Source organism: Phaeoacremonium minimum (assembly GCF_000392275.1).
Source record: "Phaeoacremonium minimum UCRPA7 unplaced genomic scaffold PA7_03_scaffold_132, whole genome shotgun sequence".
NCBI classification, from domain to species: Eukaryota; Fungi; Ascomycota; class Sordariomycetes; order Togniniales; family Togniniaceae; genus Phaeoacremonium; species Phaeoacremonium minimum.
This window is the reverse complement of record NW_006921039.1, coordinates 120,117-139,526: the sequence shown is the minus strand read 5'-3', so window position 1 is coordinate 139,526 and position 19,410 is coordinate 120,117. Positions and strand designations below refer to the sequence as shown.

The following is a 19,410-nucleotide window of genomic DNA, read 5'->3' as shown; positions in this document are numbered from 1 at the left end:
TCTACATGATTTTCGTGACTTCGTCTTCGACCTGGGGAAGAGGAGAGAGGTGTTAGTAAGAGGGGAGACTTGAGGACAGGACAGCATGACAGGTGTGGGAGAAAGACAAGACGCTTAGGGAGGTCGAAGACTTGGACAACGCGCGCGTGTGTATGTGCTCGAGAGGGAGATAAGCCGTCGATATCGGCATACTAACCTCCATATCCTCCAGGGAGTCCTGTTGAGATATACATCGGAGGACGTTCTTCTTGCTGCTCTCTTGGAGCTCTCCAGCTAGGAGTATCTCATCGAGGATGTAATACGCCTTGGTGAAGGAGAAGATGATGTCTAGTTCACAGACATTGCCGTAGTATTTGTCCATCTGCTCGACATAGCGATGGATGATCTCGAGGGTGATCAGCTCGTTGTCATCCGATGAGCATCCGGCGATGAAGAACAGCGACGCATATCGGCGGTAGACAATTTTCGTGTCTGGTCTCGTGTTAGCACAGAAACATTGCCAGGAGAAAAGATGCATCATCGGGGTACCGACCCTTATATTCGAGGAAGTTGCACATTCGGGTTCGTCTGGCAAGGACAAGCTGTGAGACATCCTTGACGATCTTGGCCTTCTCCTTGGGAGACAGTGTGGTGAACCACTTCGCCAGGCGCTGCATGGACAATTAGTTGCGAGTTCGGGTTGCCGAGAGTCGGTCATAGTCAAAGACTTACCACCTTGCCCTGTCTGGAAAGGAGAATGAGGTAGCTACATCACTGCTGTTTAGCCAACGCATGCAACACAGAATCGATGGAAGATTGCATACTTGATGGCCATGACGATACAGGGGCGTACCGCCAGCTGGTGTTTTTGATGATGGAGAGAGAGGTGGCTGGAGGGAGAAAGGGAGCTATCGTGTTGTATGTGGTAATACGTGGAGTGGGAAATTTCGCAGGAGGGTTGGCCACGACCGCCGCTGCTGACTTGTGTCCGCTTCGCAAGTAGCATTGCGGGCCTGCCAAACCGAATCGGCCAGAATGAGACGCACGATCCCGATCTCCTACAATCCAGATACCTTACCTAATAATTAGACCCCATAACCCCCCTATGTAGGTAATAAGCTATGAACAAATTGCTCTACACAAATACTAAAACTACCTCCAGTGCTGTCCCCGAGGGACACATCTTTGTCATGCTTGTCTGTTTGTTTTATCTAATGCCACAATAGACGAACAACTGCGCAGGCACGGTCGGCCGCTCCCGTCAAAGAAAATCAATTCTGCCTCCTCGCTGCCCGCGCCTTAGGCGGCCATGGCGGGGTCGTAACCCCCCATTTGCGCCCTTGAGGCATGCCGAGCGAGCCCGCGAGTTGGCGAGGTACAGTGGCAGAGTGGGGGCAGAGACAACCGTCTGCATTAGAGGCCGCGGCGTGGACTGAGCCACTGCCCCAGAGCTGTTATCTCACTGGCTTCCAGGTGCGGCATCTCCCACACCTCAGGATGCGGCGCCCGAACGGGGTCTCTGCAGCGAGTGCTGGTGTAGAGTAGTCTGGTAGAGACGCCGAAAGGCTCTGCAACAAGTGACTAAATGTAAGTCCATCTATCTCTGATTCTAGTGGCCCCCCCGACGGTCGGTACGACCACCCTGCAACCTTGGGAAGGTCTGTCGCCCGGAGTTATAATCCTATCGAGATATCTCTCTCCCCTTCACCTCGCTGCCTTTCATGCCTCTTGCCCTTGTCTCTGCCTAATAGCTGCTATCGGAGACAGACCACTATTGCGCCTGTAACGTGGTTGAGCAAAACTTACGTCTCGGCGCGAGATTTGTGTCATGATTCATTAATAATTCCCGAACTCGACCCCACACAAGCCGGATAACGGACTCTGGGCCTGGAACTCTCTCCAAGATAGAGAATTCTTTCTCTGTGCGTGAAGATTGTCTAGCGACCTTCAAGAAAAAACGGAGGGCAGACGGCCGAGTCCTCAACATACCCTCACGCAGCCAGCCAGCCAGCCGGTCAGATTGCTGCTTACTGCGCCAATCCAATGGCCAAGTTAATCCTGTCCACCGGGTACGTGCAGCAAAAACATCCCGCGCTACAACTCCCTGCGCATTCGGGCCTGAGCTCCTCAGAACGATCGCTAATTGCGTGATTGCGCGCTGTAGGAACATCGTTTCGGGCGGCCCCTCCATAATCCGCAAGCCAGGTGCTTATCGGTCGAACCTCGAGCTCACCAACTCCCTTCGCAGTAACTTCCTCGCCGCCCAGGAGGACTACGCCGACCAGCCGTTCACCAATGGCGGCGCAAATGGCGATAGTAATGGGCACGGGATCGAAAATGGGAATGGACACAGCGACGATTTCGTGAACAGCGCTAAGAATGGCAGGACGCCAGTGTCCGCCTGGACCGCAAGAGAAGGCAATACCGTGTATATCCCGCGCATTGACTGGGATGCCGCAGGGCTGCAGGAAGAGCCCAGCCAATACGAAGTTACTGTCAAGCTCTTCTTCCTGCCCACGGCGTCCATCAAAGAGCGCGCGCGGTACACGAGTGAGGCGCTGGATCTGGTCATGAAGGAGCTTCGCATCGGCCAGGTCGACCTCCTCATTGTCTCCTTCCCGGGCATGTCTTTTGAGGGCGACTGTGAGTGGGAAGCCGACAAGATCAATGCCGCGCAAGGAGACGACGAGGAGGAGTTTGCGACCTGGGCCATTCTCGAGCCCTTCCACAAGCAGGGTCTCGTGAAGAATCTTGGCGTCGCCGAGTTCGGCACTGAGAAACTTTCGCGCCTCTTGCAGAGGACTTGCGTACGGCCTGCCGTGGATCAGATCAACATCAAGAACTGCTGCAGTGTCCCCCCGCCTCTGGCTAAGCTGGCCAAGGAGCAGGGCATCGAGCTGCTTGTCCATAGCGACTGCACGAACATTCTGCCGAAAGGTACGCTGCGGGAACTTCTCGGTTCTGGGTTTCAGGGCGCCGGCGTACTTTGCGACCCGGAGGATCCAAATGGCGCCCACAACGGGGTTGACTGCCTGCACGGAGACCTGACGCCGCAATGGGTCGTGAAATACACGGCAGTCGTCCGCGACCGGGGCGTCATCGAAAACAAGGGGTACTTCGCTGGAGCTGAGCTTCATGAAGAGTAGTACCTCGGCTATATCGCGCCTCAACCTTCACCCCCTGTTTATACCACGACCTTGCATGACTCCGGCGTATTTGGGTACAGAGCATTTCAAAGCACACGTATAGTGTTGATAGACAGGATGTGGCATCGTCTTCTTTCATGTGGGATGGGTATGATTTAAGAATTTAACCGGGATTAATCTTCCAAGTTGTCTCTTCAAAGGTTCATGAAGTGCTCGTGCTAGTTCTGAATACAGCGCTCCTAGAAAACAGTATTATGGGCCAGAAGTCAACTAGCAGAACCATCTACAGAGGCCAGTCAATGCTATAGACGTCACTGATCTCGACTTGAAGACCAACTCTGGTGACACGTTACTCCGTGATGATAGACAACGCAGTATGCTCCTCAGGGTCTCAACCGAGCATACTCCGCTTCCTACCTCTCATCCGCACATCCTCTAGCTTTTTGAGGACGGGAGTGGCCTGTTTAAACGCCTCCTTATAGCCCTGGAGCAACACCGGGAACTGGCTCTCGCCCCTTGGGTGTGTGCTCCCGAATGCTCGCTCGAGAACATACAGATCCACTGCTCTGTCCTCGTCCGACGTACTTGTAGTCGCCAGACCAAAGTCTATTATGACGATCTCGCCGGCCAGTATGCTCTCTGTGTCCCTGTGGCCGTTGGCCACGTCTCTCGACCACGGTCGGAGCATCATGTTGCTCGTCGTCAAGTCACCGTGGACTATGCCCGTCCGGTGCAGCTTGCCCACCGCGGCGCCCATCCGCCTCATCAGGTCCACGAGCTCGCTGCCCGCGCCCTTGTCCTCTGCGTCGCTGCGGACGTCGGCCTCCGTCCTGCCGCGCAGCCACTCGTTGATGCTGGCGCGCACCGGCCCGCCGGCGATCCACTCCATCATCAGCCAGCCGCTGGCCTCGTCGACGGCGAAGACGGCCGGGACGGCGACGCCCTCGCGCCGGCACCGGGCGAGGATGCGGGCCTCGGCCAGGATGCGCTGGCGGGTCAGGCGAGCATCGAGCACGGGGTGCCGGTAGGGCTTGGAGGGCCGGTGCTTGAGGGCGCAGGGGATCGAGGGTAGCAGGTACGTCGTCTTGTAGAGGCGGCCCTCGGCGCCCTGGGTGATGAGCTCGGGCGCCGTCGACGAGGGGTACGTGAGGACCTTGGGGAGGGGGAAGTCGAACCCCGCCATCGTGACAAGGGTGTGTTGGTTTGTGTGTGCGTTGGAGGGGTCGAGATTCTAGGCGGGGCTTTCTCGTTGATGGGATTTATGCGGACTGCCCAAGCCAGCTGGCGACCGAAGCGACGAGACGGATGCAGTTGAGATCTCGGTACCTGAAGCAAGCGCAGCTGGTGAAAAGACGGCTGGGCGATTGGGTATTAAGCTGACCAGTGACGTGGATTGACGTGGTGATTTGCTCGTTTGGAGGATGCTTCGCATTGAATGAAAAGTTTCGCCTGCGGTGATTTGATGGGGGCTGATACGTGCGGCCAAACAGCTGAAGGCAGCACGCGGGACCGCTGTAAGGGACACTGAAGCACCAGGGTGCTAGGGTTTAAAGGGGCAGCCCATCCCGTCCCAAAGCTCAGACAGGCCGCCTCCTCATCCCGTTTCTTCCAACGTCACAACTCCATCGTCGACATACACACAGTGTGATGCTCTTCACGCAATGCTTTTGTTGTCTTCAGCATTCGGTCTGGACATGATTGCAAGTCGCAATGATATACAGTACGAAGCAAGTGCTTCGCTGGCCACCTCTGACATGGCCCCATTTACAGGCCCAAGACATGTGACGGTTCCTTAGCTGCAGGTGCAGGGGATCGAGACGCCTCGATTGGCGGAGCGGTGAGCGACCTTTGCCATGCGCAGCTCCCTTTACGGTGCGAAAGGAATACCGGGAGGCCGAGTAGCACACACCCGCCTCGCTAATTGATGCGTCTCTAGCTTGTCGTCATCACTCTCGCCTTCTGCTCGGTGCATACTAAACTGCCATTGTATCCCCATAGATCTGCCATGGACACTGTCCCTCTCTGCAACTAGTGAACTGCATATTCGGGAGCCGCCCTATATTTCAAGATTCGAAGAGACAAGAAGATCCCACACACAGATGCGCTTACCATGGCGGCCAGCTCGACGAGCCAGTGGACCCTGCTGCTCGTGCTGACCGCTCTTTTACTATCGCTACTCGTGCTCGCGCAGGTCGCCACCAGCTACGCGACCGCATACTTTGCCGCGCCGCGCGAGATCGCCAGCTTCGTCGATGCCGCCGACTCCTCCGTTGAGGAGAATGAGAGTTACGACCGCGATGTCGCCCGAGTCCCCCGCCTCGAGGACAAGATCCGCCTCGGCCGCCTGCTCCGTGAGATCCAGAAGGGCGGTGACGACCTGCGCGAGGATCTCAACGGTCTGCTGCTGGGCGAGGACGATCAGCGACTGAAGACTCTCGCTCGCCTACTCTGGGCGGCTAAGAGGAGGGATCTCGAGGAGAAGATGCGCAGACTGGATCTGCTACGGACCCGCTTCCTCGTCGTATACCTGGGCATCGTCGCCGCTGGTGTGACGGAGAAAGCTGAGAAGGCGGAGAAGGAGAAGAAGAGCACACCAACGAGAGATCCCGAGAAGATGCGATTTGGTCATGAGTCGGCGAAGATGATGCCGCAAGGTCTTGCGGAGGGTATCAAGAGGAAGCCCCCGCTTAGACGATTGACGACGCAAGCCATCGGTCACCACGACAGCGTCGGTGGGAATCACCGGCAAGGGTGGGCTGGTGTTGTTCGAGAGTTGCAATTGTCACCATTAATGTAAGTTCATCCAACCCCAGAACAACATTGTCTCTAAGTCGTGGCCCGCGGCATCCCGCATCTCTTTCCTACGAATGCTAACACCAAGTTCCATAGGCACAAACGACATGCTTCTATTGAACAATCGATGGCTCAGATGGCCGAGACACCATGATGAACTGTCCTGACGGGTGTCAGCTGTAACGGCGTTGTCTGGTTCACCACCCCATGTTTGCATATGTGCACAATTACAGCGAGTTACGTGGCTTGAGCATTTACGCTTACGATTCATGAGAGCACGGCATCATCGGTGTTACGAGATGGGAGTAATGTATGATGGCTTATGATTGGCGACGCGTTTGTTTCCCAGCCTGTTGAGTAGGGCGGATATGATTTTCAACAACCATCCAAACAGTTCACATCACATATTGGCGGAGTTCTTGCTCACTTCACATAGATACCCCCTTTCCATCTAATTTCACAATACAACACTCTCCATTTTACCTCTTAATACTTGGCCTTGTATGAGCCGCTGTTTTTGTATTCGAGTCCCTTCCATTTCCCCTTGTCACTTATCCTCACAGCGTAAATAGCATACTCTGTTAGATAAACTTGAATTCACTGACGCTTTGTATGGCTATGCAGCATCAGTCTTGAATGTGATGTTTTGGCGACGGAAAACAAAAATGACCTGGTTTTCGTCCTGGTCCCTGGCAGTCGTACACAGGTTCAGCTCTTCAAGCATTCTACCATTCTTCACCTCTTCACCTTCCCAAGCTACGTTGCACTCAGTGCTTAGCATCTGGGCCCAAGCCATTCTTCTCGCCCACTACCTTTTGGTTAGCAAGCTCTGCGAACCCAAGACTTTCATTACATACCATCCAAAGCAACCAGGAAACGGCTCACACAGTTGTAACATGCGACCTATATCATCAGTTCAACCCACATACGGTGGCAACTTCACGCCCGAAGGCAACGTACCGTGGCAGTAATCTCCACAACCTCTTTATCGTTGAACAGCCCCTTCAGTGCATCAAACGTCTCCTGCCGGACCTCGACATTCCGCGTCATCTCATCGGCATACACCAGCGCCGCCCACTGGCGCTCGTTCAGCACCTCCGGCCGTGACGAAATGTTGAGAGGTTCCGCGCTCTTCACAGCCTCAAGCCCATCCTCACTGACGCCGCCCTTCACGGCGAGAGGCGCATGGTGCATCCACTCGTACCACGCCCGGTTGACAACCGCCACGCGGCTGATTGCCAGCTCCCGAATGTCGTCGGGAATAGTAGTCTTGGTGCGCACCGCGCCGAGGAACGAGTTCCACCCGTCGGCCACGGGCGGGCTGTGCAGAAGCGCCAGGTCCAGGGGCTGCAGAGGCCGGGGAGCACGCCGCGCTTGAATCCGCTGCACGATGGCCGCTTCGGTCTCGTCGGCGGTGTCTGGTGGGTTGGAGACGTAGGGGACACGCATTGTGATATGCTGCTAAGAAGGTCAAACTCGTGTAAGGGAAAAGGTAATTGTTTCAGGCCCCAAAAGCAAAAATGGTATGTACTAGCAAGTCAACATCTAAGAAGGCACTTGACAGACCGTACCCTAGCTTTTGAATAACGAACTCTCGGGTCTGCGCCGAACAGTGACCGGCACGAAAATGCCCGCAATATCGGGGGGCCGGCCATCGGTCATCTGCCGCGGAGTGACCCCGCGTCGAAGCTATGCCGGTAGTTCGGCTCGGCGACGTCACTTAGCTTTCCCGCTTCACTACTGGGAAATCTCTAGGGTAATGGAATAGCCGCTTCTTTGGATCGAAATAGAGGGAAATGGGTAAATCCACTCATATTTCGGACATTGTATCTCTAGATCAGGAAGCTTAGGATGGCGGGGTCTGAAGACATGATCATTTATTTAAGAGTCTCTTAGTCCCGTATATCGTCCTGAATTACCCAGACTCGCCTTTTGGAAGTCATTATGCCTATACTCTTACTATGAAGAGAGTTGCCCAGGTAGGTAAAATATATTATTTACTCTCGAGGGGAGAGGCGCGTAGTAATTCGAACGAAGGTTGATAAGTCTGGATTATATCGCTCTGAGATCTTTGAAGCCTGCCAGTTCATTAGAATCTACTGCCATAGGAAATTGTGAGCGTGGCGGCTTCCGAAGAGTGTTGCAGTTCCTCCAAGGCTGGACAGGTCTGGGTATGGACAGCGCTAAAATCTTGGCCGATGGTGACGAACATGGTAGGTTTCTAGTGATCCCGATTTAGTTGACCATCGAACGGCAGGATCGACCCAGAAGTCTGGGATGTGCCGAGCAACGTCGAGCTAAACCAAATGGCCCAACGTGTGACGCCATGTCTTAGCTATTAGCTAAATCACAATTCGCTATCCAAGACAGCAACACAACCTTGAACCTCCAGCTTCTTGCTTACCTATTGACTATCCCATTGCTTCGATATCTCGAATTAGAGAAGGGCCTGAAACGCTCCAAGGGCTGAGCGCTCTCATTGGTTGGTAGCTCAGCCTGTCATACTCAGATCGACCACTGCTCGAGTAGTCGGTCACAACTCGATCTCTAAATACCACACTCTATCATCGTGTCCGCTCCGGCTGGTCGTGCCGCGGAACAACAGATGGCAACATCACCAGCGCCGGGAATTGTTCCCGCGCAGCTCGGATTTCTTGCCATCTACAACCCAAGTCTAGGCACGACCGAAGACAGCCTCGATGACCAGATTGTTTATTATGCATCGGTGAATACCCAAAACCATCGGAAACGGCATCGGTCGCGAGCCCGGCCCACCGAGATCCTGTCCAAGGAAGAGAGAAACGAGCGCCTGAACCAGATCGGCCTTGCCCAGGGCATGGTCGATTTTAGCAGAAGCTTCTCTGACGGCCAGCCAGTCGACACTATTGATGCAGAAAAGTCTCGGGTCGTCCTGCATGAGCTCGAACCGGGATGGTGGATTCTAGCCGTTTGTTCATGATCTCTTCAAAATGAACACTAATGCTAACAACCATTTAGTCCATTGATCTCACAAGACTGCCACTGCCGCCATCAAGTGCTACCTCTGGATCGGCTTCGTCCTCGGCAAAGTCTAAGACGCCTGAGACGTCGTCCGAGAGTAATGTGGAGTATTCATCACGAGAAGTGAAACCCGCCGCACTTTTACTACAGGACCTACTCCGCGCCCATGCCACATTTCTGCTTCATCATGATTCATCGCTTAGTGCTCTCTTCGTTCGCACCAATAGGTCCAAATTCACCAATTTGCTTGGACGCTATTGGGACTTGTTTCTGTCCACCTGGAATGTTCTTCTTCACGGAAATCCCATCTGCAACATGTTCGATGGTATCAAGATCGCGGCAAGCGGTGAGCTTGGGGTCGGAGTAGGAGAGGAAGAGCGTGGTAGCGGTGAGAGAGAGGTCCTTGAAGGCCTCGTCGGCAGAATTGAGGGCCTTGTCGACCTCGTTGTTTCCAAATATGGCTCATATGACCCAGATGCTGCGACAGGCGTTGAAGCTGAGCAGTGGCTAGGGACTGGCAATGAACCAGGCGCTGAGGATGGATCCATCTTTCTCGGTGTCGGAGCTCTATCAAAGCACTCCTTGCGCGATGTCGTTCACTGGATGGATGACTTGTATACATGGGGCGAGAATGCTTACGGTGTTATCGATAGTCCGACATCGACGCGACAGACACGGAAACCTAAGAAGACTAAGGCCACTTCGCAGCGGAAACCCACTACGCAACAAGCCGGAAGCGCTGATGAGACTGCACAATCTACATCTTCGAATCAAGGACCAAAAGAACAAGGGGGCTCGGAAGACCCCGCTGTCAGCAGCGATGTCTCTTCGGCTTCAGGAGTAGAAGATGCTGACGCCGGAGGAATAGACAAGTACGTGGAATACCTTAAGCTGGGATATGGAAAGTACTGGAGCCTAGGATCCGGTGGTGGCAATGATGGAACGAAATTGAAACCCCCAGCCGCCGCGTTGGCAAAGAAAGATGCCAACGAGGTCGAGGCCTCATCCGGTGGGCATGAATCAAAGCCAGACAGTGCAGCAGGACATTTTCTCATTGGTCTGACGGGCGAGGTTGAAGAAGACGCGTACGAGGATATTGAAGACAGTCGATTTCACGATAGCCTCGACGAGGCTGAATATAACTCCCGGACTATGCTCCGAACAGTGACAGTGGAGCTCGAAGGTGTAGGACTGGATCGTTCAGATTCACAGAAGGTATTGGCGTTCGGCAGCAGGGAAACCGAAGTTGCAGAACAGGGAGCTGGAGATCGTGGAGATATCCCCGAGTCGATCACAGCGACCTTTCAAAGCCAGGACAGCAACAAGACGCACAAACTCCGAGTCGTAGTCTATGTCAACAAGCCATTCATTTTCACGTTCTTATTTAAATTACGGACCGACTCGCTTGCTTGGGATGGACTGTATCGATCCTTGCATCACCAGTTATCACCCTTACGCAAACCCCTGGGTAATTCCACTACATATCGACCCGGGAGACCCGACCAAGGCGCCACGGCAGCACAGATTTATGATCTTATATGGGATGCCAAGAGTCTGACGCTGCATTCAACCATCCCCAACATTCCTGAACCAGGAATGATCCAGGCCCACGAGCCGACTGCATGGTCACGAGTGGAGGCCCTCAACACGCACATGCAGATTCTTAATGTTTATATTGCAGCGAAGTCAGATGCCTCAGAGCTCGAGAGAACGTGCAAGACTAGCCGAGGCTGGTGGGTCGTTTGGAACCGGATTCTAGAAAAGGAGCAGGACAGCTCACCTGATGAGCTGGGTGGGAGAAACAGTCCGAGCTTAGAGAGTGAGGAGGGTGGCTCGAATGAAGAGGACACCATCAAGCCAACACATCACGACCATACCGTCAGCAAGGAAATATTCCTCATCCGCAAAGCAAGTGATCATGGTGGCTCTCACGTTAGAGCCGTGAGTATGGGTGGTGGTTGGGCGGACGGTGCCAGTCGATTGGCGCAAGGCATTGGCGTAGATACAAGGAAATACATCGAGGGTCTCCTGACTCTCAATCGTTAAGCCGGAGACACATCAGTAAAAGCAGGAAAAGGGGGCACACCGCTAGGATTACAAGTAAAGGTATACGTGGTACGCTTTGATATACGCTTAAACTATGAAGTTATGTCGTTGTTCTCCGAAAATAGGAACTTAAACAGCACGGCACTGCATACTTAGCCGCAAACAAAGAATTCAGTCCAATTCCTAGGCCTGAAACTCGAAAAAAAGAAAGAGGGGAGAGTTGATTACCGTCACTAGTCTTGCTGTGCGCCATTCTCTTGACATGCGGTAAGCTGTCAAGTCGCTCACACCGGTGCCAAGACTGAGGGGTCCGTTTCCGACCCAAACCTATCTGCTCACCTGCCAGCTGGAGCTTCTTGGACATGCACTTATCACTTCACAGATATAGGAAGGCATGAGACCCAGGAGGTTACTTTACTTTCCTAGGCGCATGCTTTGCTGACCAGACAAAGCTCCATCCTCAGCCTCGTCGGCCCCCACAAAGCAACTGTATGCCAGAGAAAACGCGAGGTCAAATCCCAAGGCCTAGTACGTCAGGCAGTCGGGTAGGTAGCATAGAGATGATTCGTTCTGGGCAACGGTGACAGCATTGACTGAGATCTCGTCCGATGTGTGTTTCTGCACTCATTAATTTCTCATGTGACTCCATGACCTACCTACCTTACCAACTGCTTCCCGTGCCCTTCGCCCGTTTTATACCTGCCTGACCTCATGAGTAGTTTGCGCCTGGCTTGTAGGACTGCCACTTCTACCTACCTACCTACCTACCTACCTACCTACCATATTATCCTCAGCTCGGCACTCACAATCAAATGCCTGTAAGGCTGGTTGCGTGCATGAGTTGATCCGTTTCTTCATCAGGCTGCCAACACAGCCCAAGCTGTCCCAGATTCATTACCTAAGGCAGTCTCTTGCAGGCGGTAACCTTACCATACCCATACCATACCTCACATCAATCACGCCTGCCTCAACTTTCGCAGATCGCAGCTGCCACTCTCACCACAAATACCTAAACAGCTTCCTGCCTGCCTTTCTTGCTTGTCAACCTAACTCGCCAACCTACATCCTAATCCATGGTACCTACCCGCCTGCCTGACTACCTGCCTTATTGCTGGCCAATCTACCTCACCTTCCGTTTGTCGTGACAGACGGATTTTCTCTTACACATCCCTCCTCCACGATCTATCCCCATCTGGACGCTTCGAGTCCCCCAGTTCCTTTGCAGTATTTTGTCAGGCAGCTACCGAGGAAATCTGTACAAAAGCACAGTTCGCTCAGGATTTCTAGATCCCCACGATCTCTATTTTCTCTCTGTCACCCCAAACGTGCGAAGGCGAGTCCCCGCCGAAGCGCCACTTCTGCGCCCTCAGCCGAAGCTACCTTTCGCTGCTGGGTGACATGCCCGCAGCTTGTTTGCCAGTATTGCGAAGCCTTCTCAGCATTTTCCGGAGTCGCACTCGCCGAGATATGACCCACGACCTTGAGCAGGGCGAGGGCGCCGCCTCGGTGCATCGCCCGACTAAACGTCAGAAGACATCATCAGCAGCAGCGCCGCCGCCGCCAACCATGTGCTGTATTTGTCGCGAGCTGCTCAAACCTCAGGATGTCGCGGTGTCCTGCACGCACTGCCGCTTTGGCATATTTTGCCAAGACTGTTTGCGAGACTGGTTCCTCAAAGCCACCGTCGACGAGACGCGAATGCCGGTCGAGTGCTGTGGGGATGAGATTCCCGTCAAGAAAGCTAAGGGATTCCTGACAAGTGAAGAGGTTTGTTCATCCCTGTTTATCACCAGCCGGGGTCCTGCACATGTGTGGGGAGACCCCTGGAACTGCAAGCCGCTAAAAAGCTGATAGATCAGGCTCTACGAGGCCAAGTATGATGAGTGGTCAACCTTCGACAAGTTGTATTGTCCAATACCCCAATGTTCGGCCTTCATACCTAGCAAACTGTACCTCGTGCATTCGGGCGACAAGTTCGAGCCAGTGACCTCAGCGACTGTGAAGAAGAAGAGTGTCTCGTGTCCCAAATGCCGAGCAAACATCTGCACTACATGTCGTGGACCGATCCACCCCATGAACGGCAAAGAATGCACTAGCCAGCGAGTCGATTTCGACCCTAAGTTGGAGGCCAAGCTTAAGAAGTGGGGCGTCAAGCGCTGTCCCAAGTGCAACGCTGGTGTCAGACTTATGTATGGCTGTCCACATGTGCGCTGTCGCTGTAGCTATAGTTTCTGCTTCGGCTGCCTTCGAGCGATCGAGGAGTGCGAGGGACGCTGTGGAGATGGGTACGGCCCCGAGGACGAACTGAGTGAGGAGGATGAAGAGGAGATCACCCAAGAAGGGGCGGATATAGAACTCGAGAGCCAACCTCATCGTCATGTGTCTCCGCCCGGAGGTCACGGAGATGAAGCTCTTCCTGCAGGAACTTTTACCGGTGTCCGCGTTGCTGCGGAGGGCAAGAAGCCCGAGGACAAGGCCGACAAGAAAGATGACTCGGATATCGACCTCGATGAAGGCATTGGCTCTGAGCTTGACCTGGGATCGGATCCCGACGAGCCTCAAGAATGGCAGTGCAGGCATACATCTTGGACCAAGACCACAATCGATGGCCCAGGCTGGCGTGACCCTGCCACCGTCTGCAACTGGTGTAAGAGCTCCCATTCTGAACGGGAGAGACTGAAGGAAGAAGCATTAAGCAAACTTCCGAAGGAACCACTTCGTTTCAGGAACACAATTAGCGACATTACGAACCCTACACCTCAACCTCACTTCGACATGATGATTTGCGTGCAGTGCGGCGTGCGGATGTGCGAGAATTGCGCCAAAGCTTTGGGCGTAAAATAGGGGTTAGGACGGAGGAGATACTGCGATGGCATGTGTTAGCGGGTTGTTGTTATATGTGCTATACAGATTCACAACAGAAAAGTTGGCTGGACGGGACGTCAGCCGACTGATGACTAGTAAGGGAATGATTGGACTCAGCAAGCAAAGTGTTGAGACAGGCTTTAGACCCTGAAAAATAGACCATAATTTACATTACACTGACAATAATGTGCAAAGATCGGTCTGTGGGCGAGCGTGACAAGCGATGTCTCGAAGAACGGGCAAAGACCATGACAAAGGCAGTCACCGGCTGAGATAGATGTTTATGTATTGCCAAGTGGCCACTCTGTTCGAGTTTTGATTTCCCTAAGCTATTTACAGAGAAGTAAAGTCTATAAGCCGATCTCGTCAAAAATACCACCCGAGATTTGCTTGTCATGAATTTTCGGTGTCGTTAAAGTGGTTCCGATGATGTACCCCTGACATTTGAGCCAAATGTTCGAACACCTGTCCGTGAAATCTTTTGACCTTTGGTTGCCGCGCCGTTATACCCATCCAAAAGGGGCATCCATGACCCCGGCCAATCGAGGGTCGTGCCATTCTGGTTATGCCAACGGTAATGCCACCCATATCCAAGAAAAATCGTTAGCAGCATCGCTTGCGATGCTATCTGTTGGCAAAGCCCAGCTTGCGCCTGCAAGCTATGTACACCACGAGGGAACGAAAAAAGACAACGTCGACGCTCACCGAGCAGCGAATTTGTTCCCTGCGGCACCGTTGGGAATTTCCATCTAGTCAGAAAACCACCAGTCAACAGTGTGACGGCCGACGCCAAGGTCTCCAAAGATTTCTAAGAACGCCTTGGTGCTGACATCGATCTCGTCAATGCCACAGCCCATACACTTATCACGGCAAATAGCAGTAGTGGTCTTGCCGTTGTAGCTGATAGTGATTGTGCGGCCACAGTACGGGTTGCCATTCGATTGCGTGCCCATAAGCTCATGAGACAGAGCTACGATATTCTCCGAGTCATCCTTGCCAGTATCATTTTCACCACATGCACCCATGCCAACGGTGTAGTAAGTCATGTCACCACTGTACGTTTGTCCGCTGCTGTTGCCACCACCGGTATCAGCTGACGACGTCGTCGTTGGAGCGGCAGCCTCAGTTGTAGGCGTCGGGGTGGGAGTTGAGACTTCGACCGGCGGTGGGGTGTACACAGGTTCCTCGGATGTGGTAGTCTCAGGAACTACAGGAATCAGAGTTGTTGCAGGAGGTGTGGACACCTCAACTGGCGTGGGAGTCTCGACAGGAACTCCTGCGATGGTAGTGGTGTCGCCTTCGAAGAACTGCCCAGCAACACCAGTGGAAGAGGACGAAGCCTCAGTAGACTCAGTGGTGGCGTCTGGGTAGAAGAAGACAGTGGTTGTCTCATCGATGTACTCAGTCACGTACTCAGTGACATATTCGGTTTCATACTCGGTAACCAGATCGCGCTTCTTGTGGAAGCGGCCGTGACCGTGTCCAGCATGGGGTTGAGCAATAGCAGGCGCGGCCAGAAGCGCATAGAGAACGTTGGTGGTCTTCATGGCGATGTTTTCTAGTGTGATCCAGATAATGCAGCGCCACAGAAAGGGATAAAATGCTCCTAGCCTTGGGGGCAGCACTGGAGGATGTCTTGATATAGAGATTGGAATGCAGTGGTTGACTGCGAGTGGTGTCTGAGAGTCAAGAAGGCGTTGCTAAGGCACGAACGGCTTGCCGTTCCTGAGTTTTGTCTCTTCTGGTATGCTTGTTGCTTAGTGAAAGAAGCCCGACCCTTGTGGTACCAAAGCTATGTTATGTCCCTGTTGTTGTAAAATGAATGTGTACAGAGAGCACTGCTCAAGAAGGAATGAATGTTGGGTTGGGTTGAAGTAGGTGAAGCGAACAGAGAGGCTGCGTTGAATGAAAGCAGAACAAGAGATAAAAAGAATGTTGAAGAGGAAACCGGGTGTTAAAGGTAAGGCATTCGGGAAGGAGGACGCCAGCTGAGTGGTGGGCTCAGTTGAGTGGGTGTGTGGGTGTGTGGGTGTGTGGAGGTGAGTGAGCTGGAGAAAGAGCAAACGAGCGAGGCGAGGGCACAACACAACAGGGAAGGGGGGATGGGATGAACACGAGTGACAAGGAAACAGACAAGAAAGACCAGGTAAGAACAAGTCACTCCCCAGTTGGCCCCATTGACATGCCCTAGGCGGGAAGGAGGCTTAGGCCGGTGCTTGTTTGGCAGCACTTGGTGAAAGAATTGCGTGATTGGACGGAAAGACCAACCGGGTCGTGCTTTCCATGCTCAAGACAGGGTCGAACAGCCGGCAGAACGGGAGATGCACCAGCGCCACGGCCTCGATGTGTGGAACTGCTACGATCCATAGTTGCCAACTGCCCATGGCCACGCTCAGATACGGCAGGCTACGGCACCACATACGCAGCAGCACTGCGTAAGCGCAGTTTCCAGGTCCTCGCGGGGCGGCGGAACTTTCCAGATTACCTCCCTGGAGTGACATGCCCGCAAGGCCCGGTCAGGGGCGGAAAGAATCTTGATGGGATCCTTGCTCACATCTGCAAGGGACCGCAACGCTGAACGGCTGTACCTGACGCTAAGAAAAAATAGAACCTGGTATTCCAGGCTCCGCAGCCAGGCACAACCGGTCCAGAACACGCCCAGCCGTTCATTGGATGGTGGGTCAAGCCATGTTGTGCAATGCCACCTGATGGTTGGAAAGGCTAACTCCACCGCACACTCTTCACTCCACTGTCCCCGAGCGATTTAGCGCTCAAAACCGCCTGGCAAGTCTCCAGAAAAACATAAAAATTTCACAATCGCCGCTTCAACATATGCACCTACGTATGCATTTGCTGATGGATGTGTGGAGAGACTTGAGAGGCACAGGAAGAAGACTTGACGAGGTCTCGGTGTTTCACAGTGCAAATGAGCGGGATTTCAGACGACGTGGGGTCTTGGTTATCGACAAGGAAGAAACCCCGCTGCTGACCCGACCTTTTGTTCCGCCAGGTTTTTTTCACGATCCTTCGGCAGTACAGCTTGGAGCTGGTACTCCGTAACCTTCTCTTTCTACTCGTTCTTCGCTCTTTCGTGCATCGACTTTGGATGGCCCCTGTTCCTCGACGATAATGTCGTTGCGATTAAGTGACATTTTCTTTGGAAAACTCAAAGCCGTCGACAAACTTCAGTGATAACGTTGTGAACATGGACGTAACTCCTGTAGAATAGTGTAACACACTGTACAATGCAGCATGGGCCCGACCTAAATCCTCGGATGTCGGCTCCGTATCAAACCCAATCACGCCCGGTGCATCCCCTGGCAGGTGATTGATCACCCCGCTTCATATCAATTGTGGACGGATACAGATACAGGCTTTGTCCTGCGTTGGTAACTTCACCTCATACACGTCGTCAGGTCTTACAGCATCAATAAATTGTCTATTTATTTTGGCTCTTACTCCTGATTGAATATAGGAAAAGGCCCTCTCTACTGAATATCGGCCGATCGTCATCTACGAGGTCAGTCATATCGAAGGCCCTCTGAGCCTTCTTGAGAAATTGCATATCAGCTCTCCGTCTCTTTTTGAAGCAGAAGTAGACTGTTGCGTTAGGATTGAGAGTTAGAAGATCCGAAAGCGTTGTCAATAAGAGAGGGAATGCCGGCTCGAAGTATACGCAGTCCGCTGCCAGAATCACGTCAGGCTTGAAGTCGTTCACTTCTCGTGGTAAGGCTTCGCCCCTGGGGATTGAGTTAGTACAGCAGACAGCACGGGCTCTAGATCGAGCCCCAGTGATAAATCCTCGGCAGGTTTCCCGGATCTGCGGGGTGGAGGTGGTACGAACCAGTTTAGGACGAGTGCTCTGGCTCTCTCCTGGACGTTGTTCAGAACAATGTTGTGCTTCATGAGCTCATACATCTCCAGTTGGTCCGTGACATAGAGAGGCGTCTCGACACTGCATCCTCGGGCGACTGCTAGTCCAACAAGCCCACCACCCGCTCCAATTTCTAGTCTGGAACATACGAGATCAGTATACACACAAGGGGGCCGAGGAGCGGGGGCAAGTCGAGACGCAAGACCAGCGCATCATGTGGCACCAACATTCTTGCATTTTTGAGCTCATCTCGATGATATCGGAGCATATGCCTTGCCAAAACCATCCCCGCCGGCCAGGTCTGACCTCCACATCCTGACTTTAAATCCTCGTGGACTTTGAGAGGTTCGGCCAGAAGACCCCCGAAATCAAGTGCTGTGTCTCCGGCTGCTTTGTATGCCGGTAGTGGTGAAAAGTCCTCCCCGATCGCGAGCGGTGAGAACTCCGGCGACGGAGACCGCTCTTCTGTGAACATGGCAGGCTTTGGTAGAGGGCTTCGGGCCATTGTCGCCATTCCCTCCTCAGCAGAGCGGAGTTGGGCGGGCAATATTTGCCCAAGGTTGATATCCAGGACAGTTTCGCTCCGTCGTTGACATACGTGATGAGACAGCGGAGGCTGCTTGTGTCTCCCACAAAGTTTCCCAGCATGCTGGGTTTTGCCCCGATTGACCGCACCTTCCGATCGCACCTTCCCCAGAGCCTTCTAGACTACTGTCGGTTTCCGGATCCACTCACGATAACCACCGCATCTAAGGTTTCAGGGTCACCAAACTCACTATCTTAAGTCCGAAGAGGACCTATCTACCCACTACCTCCATTTCCTCTCTCTCAAAGCTCATCTCCTGTTCTACGACCAGGAGAAATGGTCTTCCCTTTCTCACGATCTTCAATGAATAGTTGTACTACTATAATTAATTAATTTCCCCTCCAAAGGCGCAATGAGTGAGGACGGGGAGGGGCAACCTGCTGCGACTTCGAAGGGCGGCCCAGCCCCTCCCTGCTATCGCGCTCTCCCTGCATCGAGCTGGAATGTCGGCCCAACCTCAACCTCCAATATTCGTGCTCTGCAATGGCTTCCCTATATTCTCAGTCAATGTGCCGCCAGATGGAATTCTTCAACCCTCCCGTCAGTACCGAAAGGCAGCAGATGGGGCCCGCTAAGAGGTTCAAGTGAATCGTGCCCTTCAATCTTCAATGGCGTTGGAACGTAGGGGCGAGGGCTGAGTGAGGAGTGCCCTCGCCTTCGCTGATCAAGGTTTGTCAGGGAGTTTCTTCGCCTCTGTCGTCAACGTCAATCTTTCATCGACGTTTCGCATCTTGGTTGCTTGTCCCGTCTTTCTGTATGCATCGTTTGCGTTGGTTCAGCCTCGCGGTCTCTCTTTGCGCGAGCTGAAGCATCCCGTGTCATCACCATGATGGCTTCAACGAAGCTGTCATGGGCGCTCCTTACCCTATTGAAGACTGCTCTATGCGCACCAAGTATCACTTATCCTATCAACTCCCAGGTGCCTCCGGTCGCCAGGATTGGACAGGCTTTTTCCTTCAGTTTCTCGCAATCAACATTTACATCCTCCTCCGGATCATCTTTATCTTATACACTCGCCGACCCTCCTGAATGGTTGTCGATCGATAGCGACTCAAGGCGTCTATACGGCACTCCAAGTGACGGCGACATCGAAGCAGGCGATGTTGTCGGTGTGCCAATCA

The 19,410-nt window shown here is 53.3% G+C and overlaps 8 protein-coding genes across 8 annotated transcripts in view; 4 read left to right on the top strand and 4 right to left on the bottom strand.

Annotated features, from left to right (window-relative positions):
* The window catches only part of UCRPA7_1793 (putative clathrin coat assembly protein ap19 protein), a gene marked incomplete at both ends in the record, with an annotated part of 956 nt that extends 142 nt beyond the window's left edge, over nucleotides 1-814 (bottom strand). The window contains 4 exons of the mRNA XM_007914372.1: nucleotides 197-471; nucleotides 533-650; nucleotides 712-745; nucleotides 804-814. Of these exons, the coding sequence (XP_007912563.1) occupies nucleotides 197-471; nucleotides 533-650; nucleotides 712-745; nucleotides 804-814 (438 nt within the window). The remainder of the gene's footprint in view (nucleotides 1-196; nucleotides 472-532; nucleotides 651-711; nucleotides 746-803) is intronic.
* Nucleotides 815-2,022: 1,208 nt separating this feature from the next.
* On the top strand, nucleotides 2,023-3,125 carry UCRPA7_1792 (putative glutamate-cysteine ligase modifier subunit protein; the record flags this gene model as incomplete). Its single annotated transcript, XM_007914371.1, has 2 exons — nucleotides 2,023-2,048; nucleotides 2,144-3,125. The coding sequence occupies 2 exons, from the start codon at nucleotides 2,023-2,025 to the stop codon at nucleotides 3,123-3,125; spliced, it is 1,008 nt and encodes a 335-aa protein (XP_007912562.1).
* A 391-nt stretch (nucleotides 3,126-3,516) lies between these two features.
* On the bottom strand, nucleotides 3,517-4,308 carry UCRPA7_1791 (putative bud32 protein kinase protein; the record flags this gene model as incomplete). Its single annotated transcript, XM_007914370.1, has 1 exon — nucleotides 3,517-4,308. The coding sequence occupies one exon, from the start codon at nucleotides 4,306-4,308 to the stop codon at nucleotides 3,517-3,519; it is 792 nt and encodes a 263-aa protein (XP_007912561.1).
* A 927-nt stretch (nucleotides 4,309-5,235) lies between these two features.
* On the top strand, nucleotides 5,236-5,922 carry UCRPA7_1790 (hypothetical protein; the record flags this gene model as incomplete). Its single annotated transcript, XM_007914369.1, has 1 exon — nucleotides 5,236-5,922. The coding sequence occupies one exon, from the start codon at nucleotides 5,236-5,238 to the stop codon at nucleotides 5,920-5,922; it is 687 nt and encodes a 228-aa protein (XP_007912560.1).
* A 763-nt stretch (nucleotides 5,923-6,685) lies between these two features.
* On the bottom strand, nucleotides 6,686-7,367 carry UCRPA7_1789 (putative carboxymuconolactone decarboxylase protein; the record flags this gene model as incomplete). Its single annotated transcript, XM_007914368.1, has 3 exons — nucleotides 6,686-6,726; nucleotides 6,776-6,821; nucleotides 6,879-7,367. The coding sequence occupies 3 exons, from the start codon at nucleotides 7,365-7,367 to the stop codon at nucleotides 6,686-6,688; spliced, it is 576 nt and encodes a 191-aa protein (XP_007912559.1).
* Nucleotides 7,368-9,233: 1,866 nt separating this feature from the next.
* On the top strand, nucleotides 9,234-10,964 carry UCRPA7_1788 (putative vacuolar fusion protein ccz1 protein; the record flags this gene model as incomplete). Its single annotated transcript, XM_007914367.1, has 1 exon — nucleotides 9,234-10,964. The coding sequence occupies one exon, from the start codon at nucleotides 9,234-9,236 to the stop codon at nucleotides 10,962-10,964; it is 1,731 nt and encodes a 576-aa protein (XP_007912558.1).
* A 2,073-nt stretch (nucleotides 10,965-13,037) lies between these two features.
* Nucleotides 13,038-13,808, top strand: UCRPA7_1787 (putative ring finger protein; the record flags this gene model as incomplete). The annotated part of the gene is made up of 1 exon (XM_007914366.1): nucleotides 13,038-13,808. The coding sequence occupies one exon, from the start codon at nucleotides 13,038-13,040 to the stop codon at nucleotides 13,806-13,808; it is 771 nt and encodes a 256-aa protein (XP_007912557.1).
* A 770-nt stretch (nucleotides 13,809-14,578) lies between these two features.
* UCRPA7_1786 (putative allergen asp f7 protein) lies at nucleotides 14,579-15,376 on the bottom strand (the record flags this gene model as incomplete). Its single annotated transcript, XM_007914365.1, has 1 exon — nucleotides 14,579-15,376. One exon carries the CDS (start codon nucleotides 15,374-15,376, stop codon nucleotides 14,579-14,581), a length of 798 nt encoding a protein of 265 aa, XP_007912556.1.
* Between the last annotated feature and the right edge of the window lie 4,034 nt (nucleotides 15,377-19,410).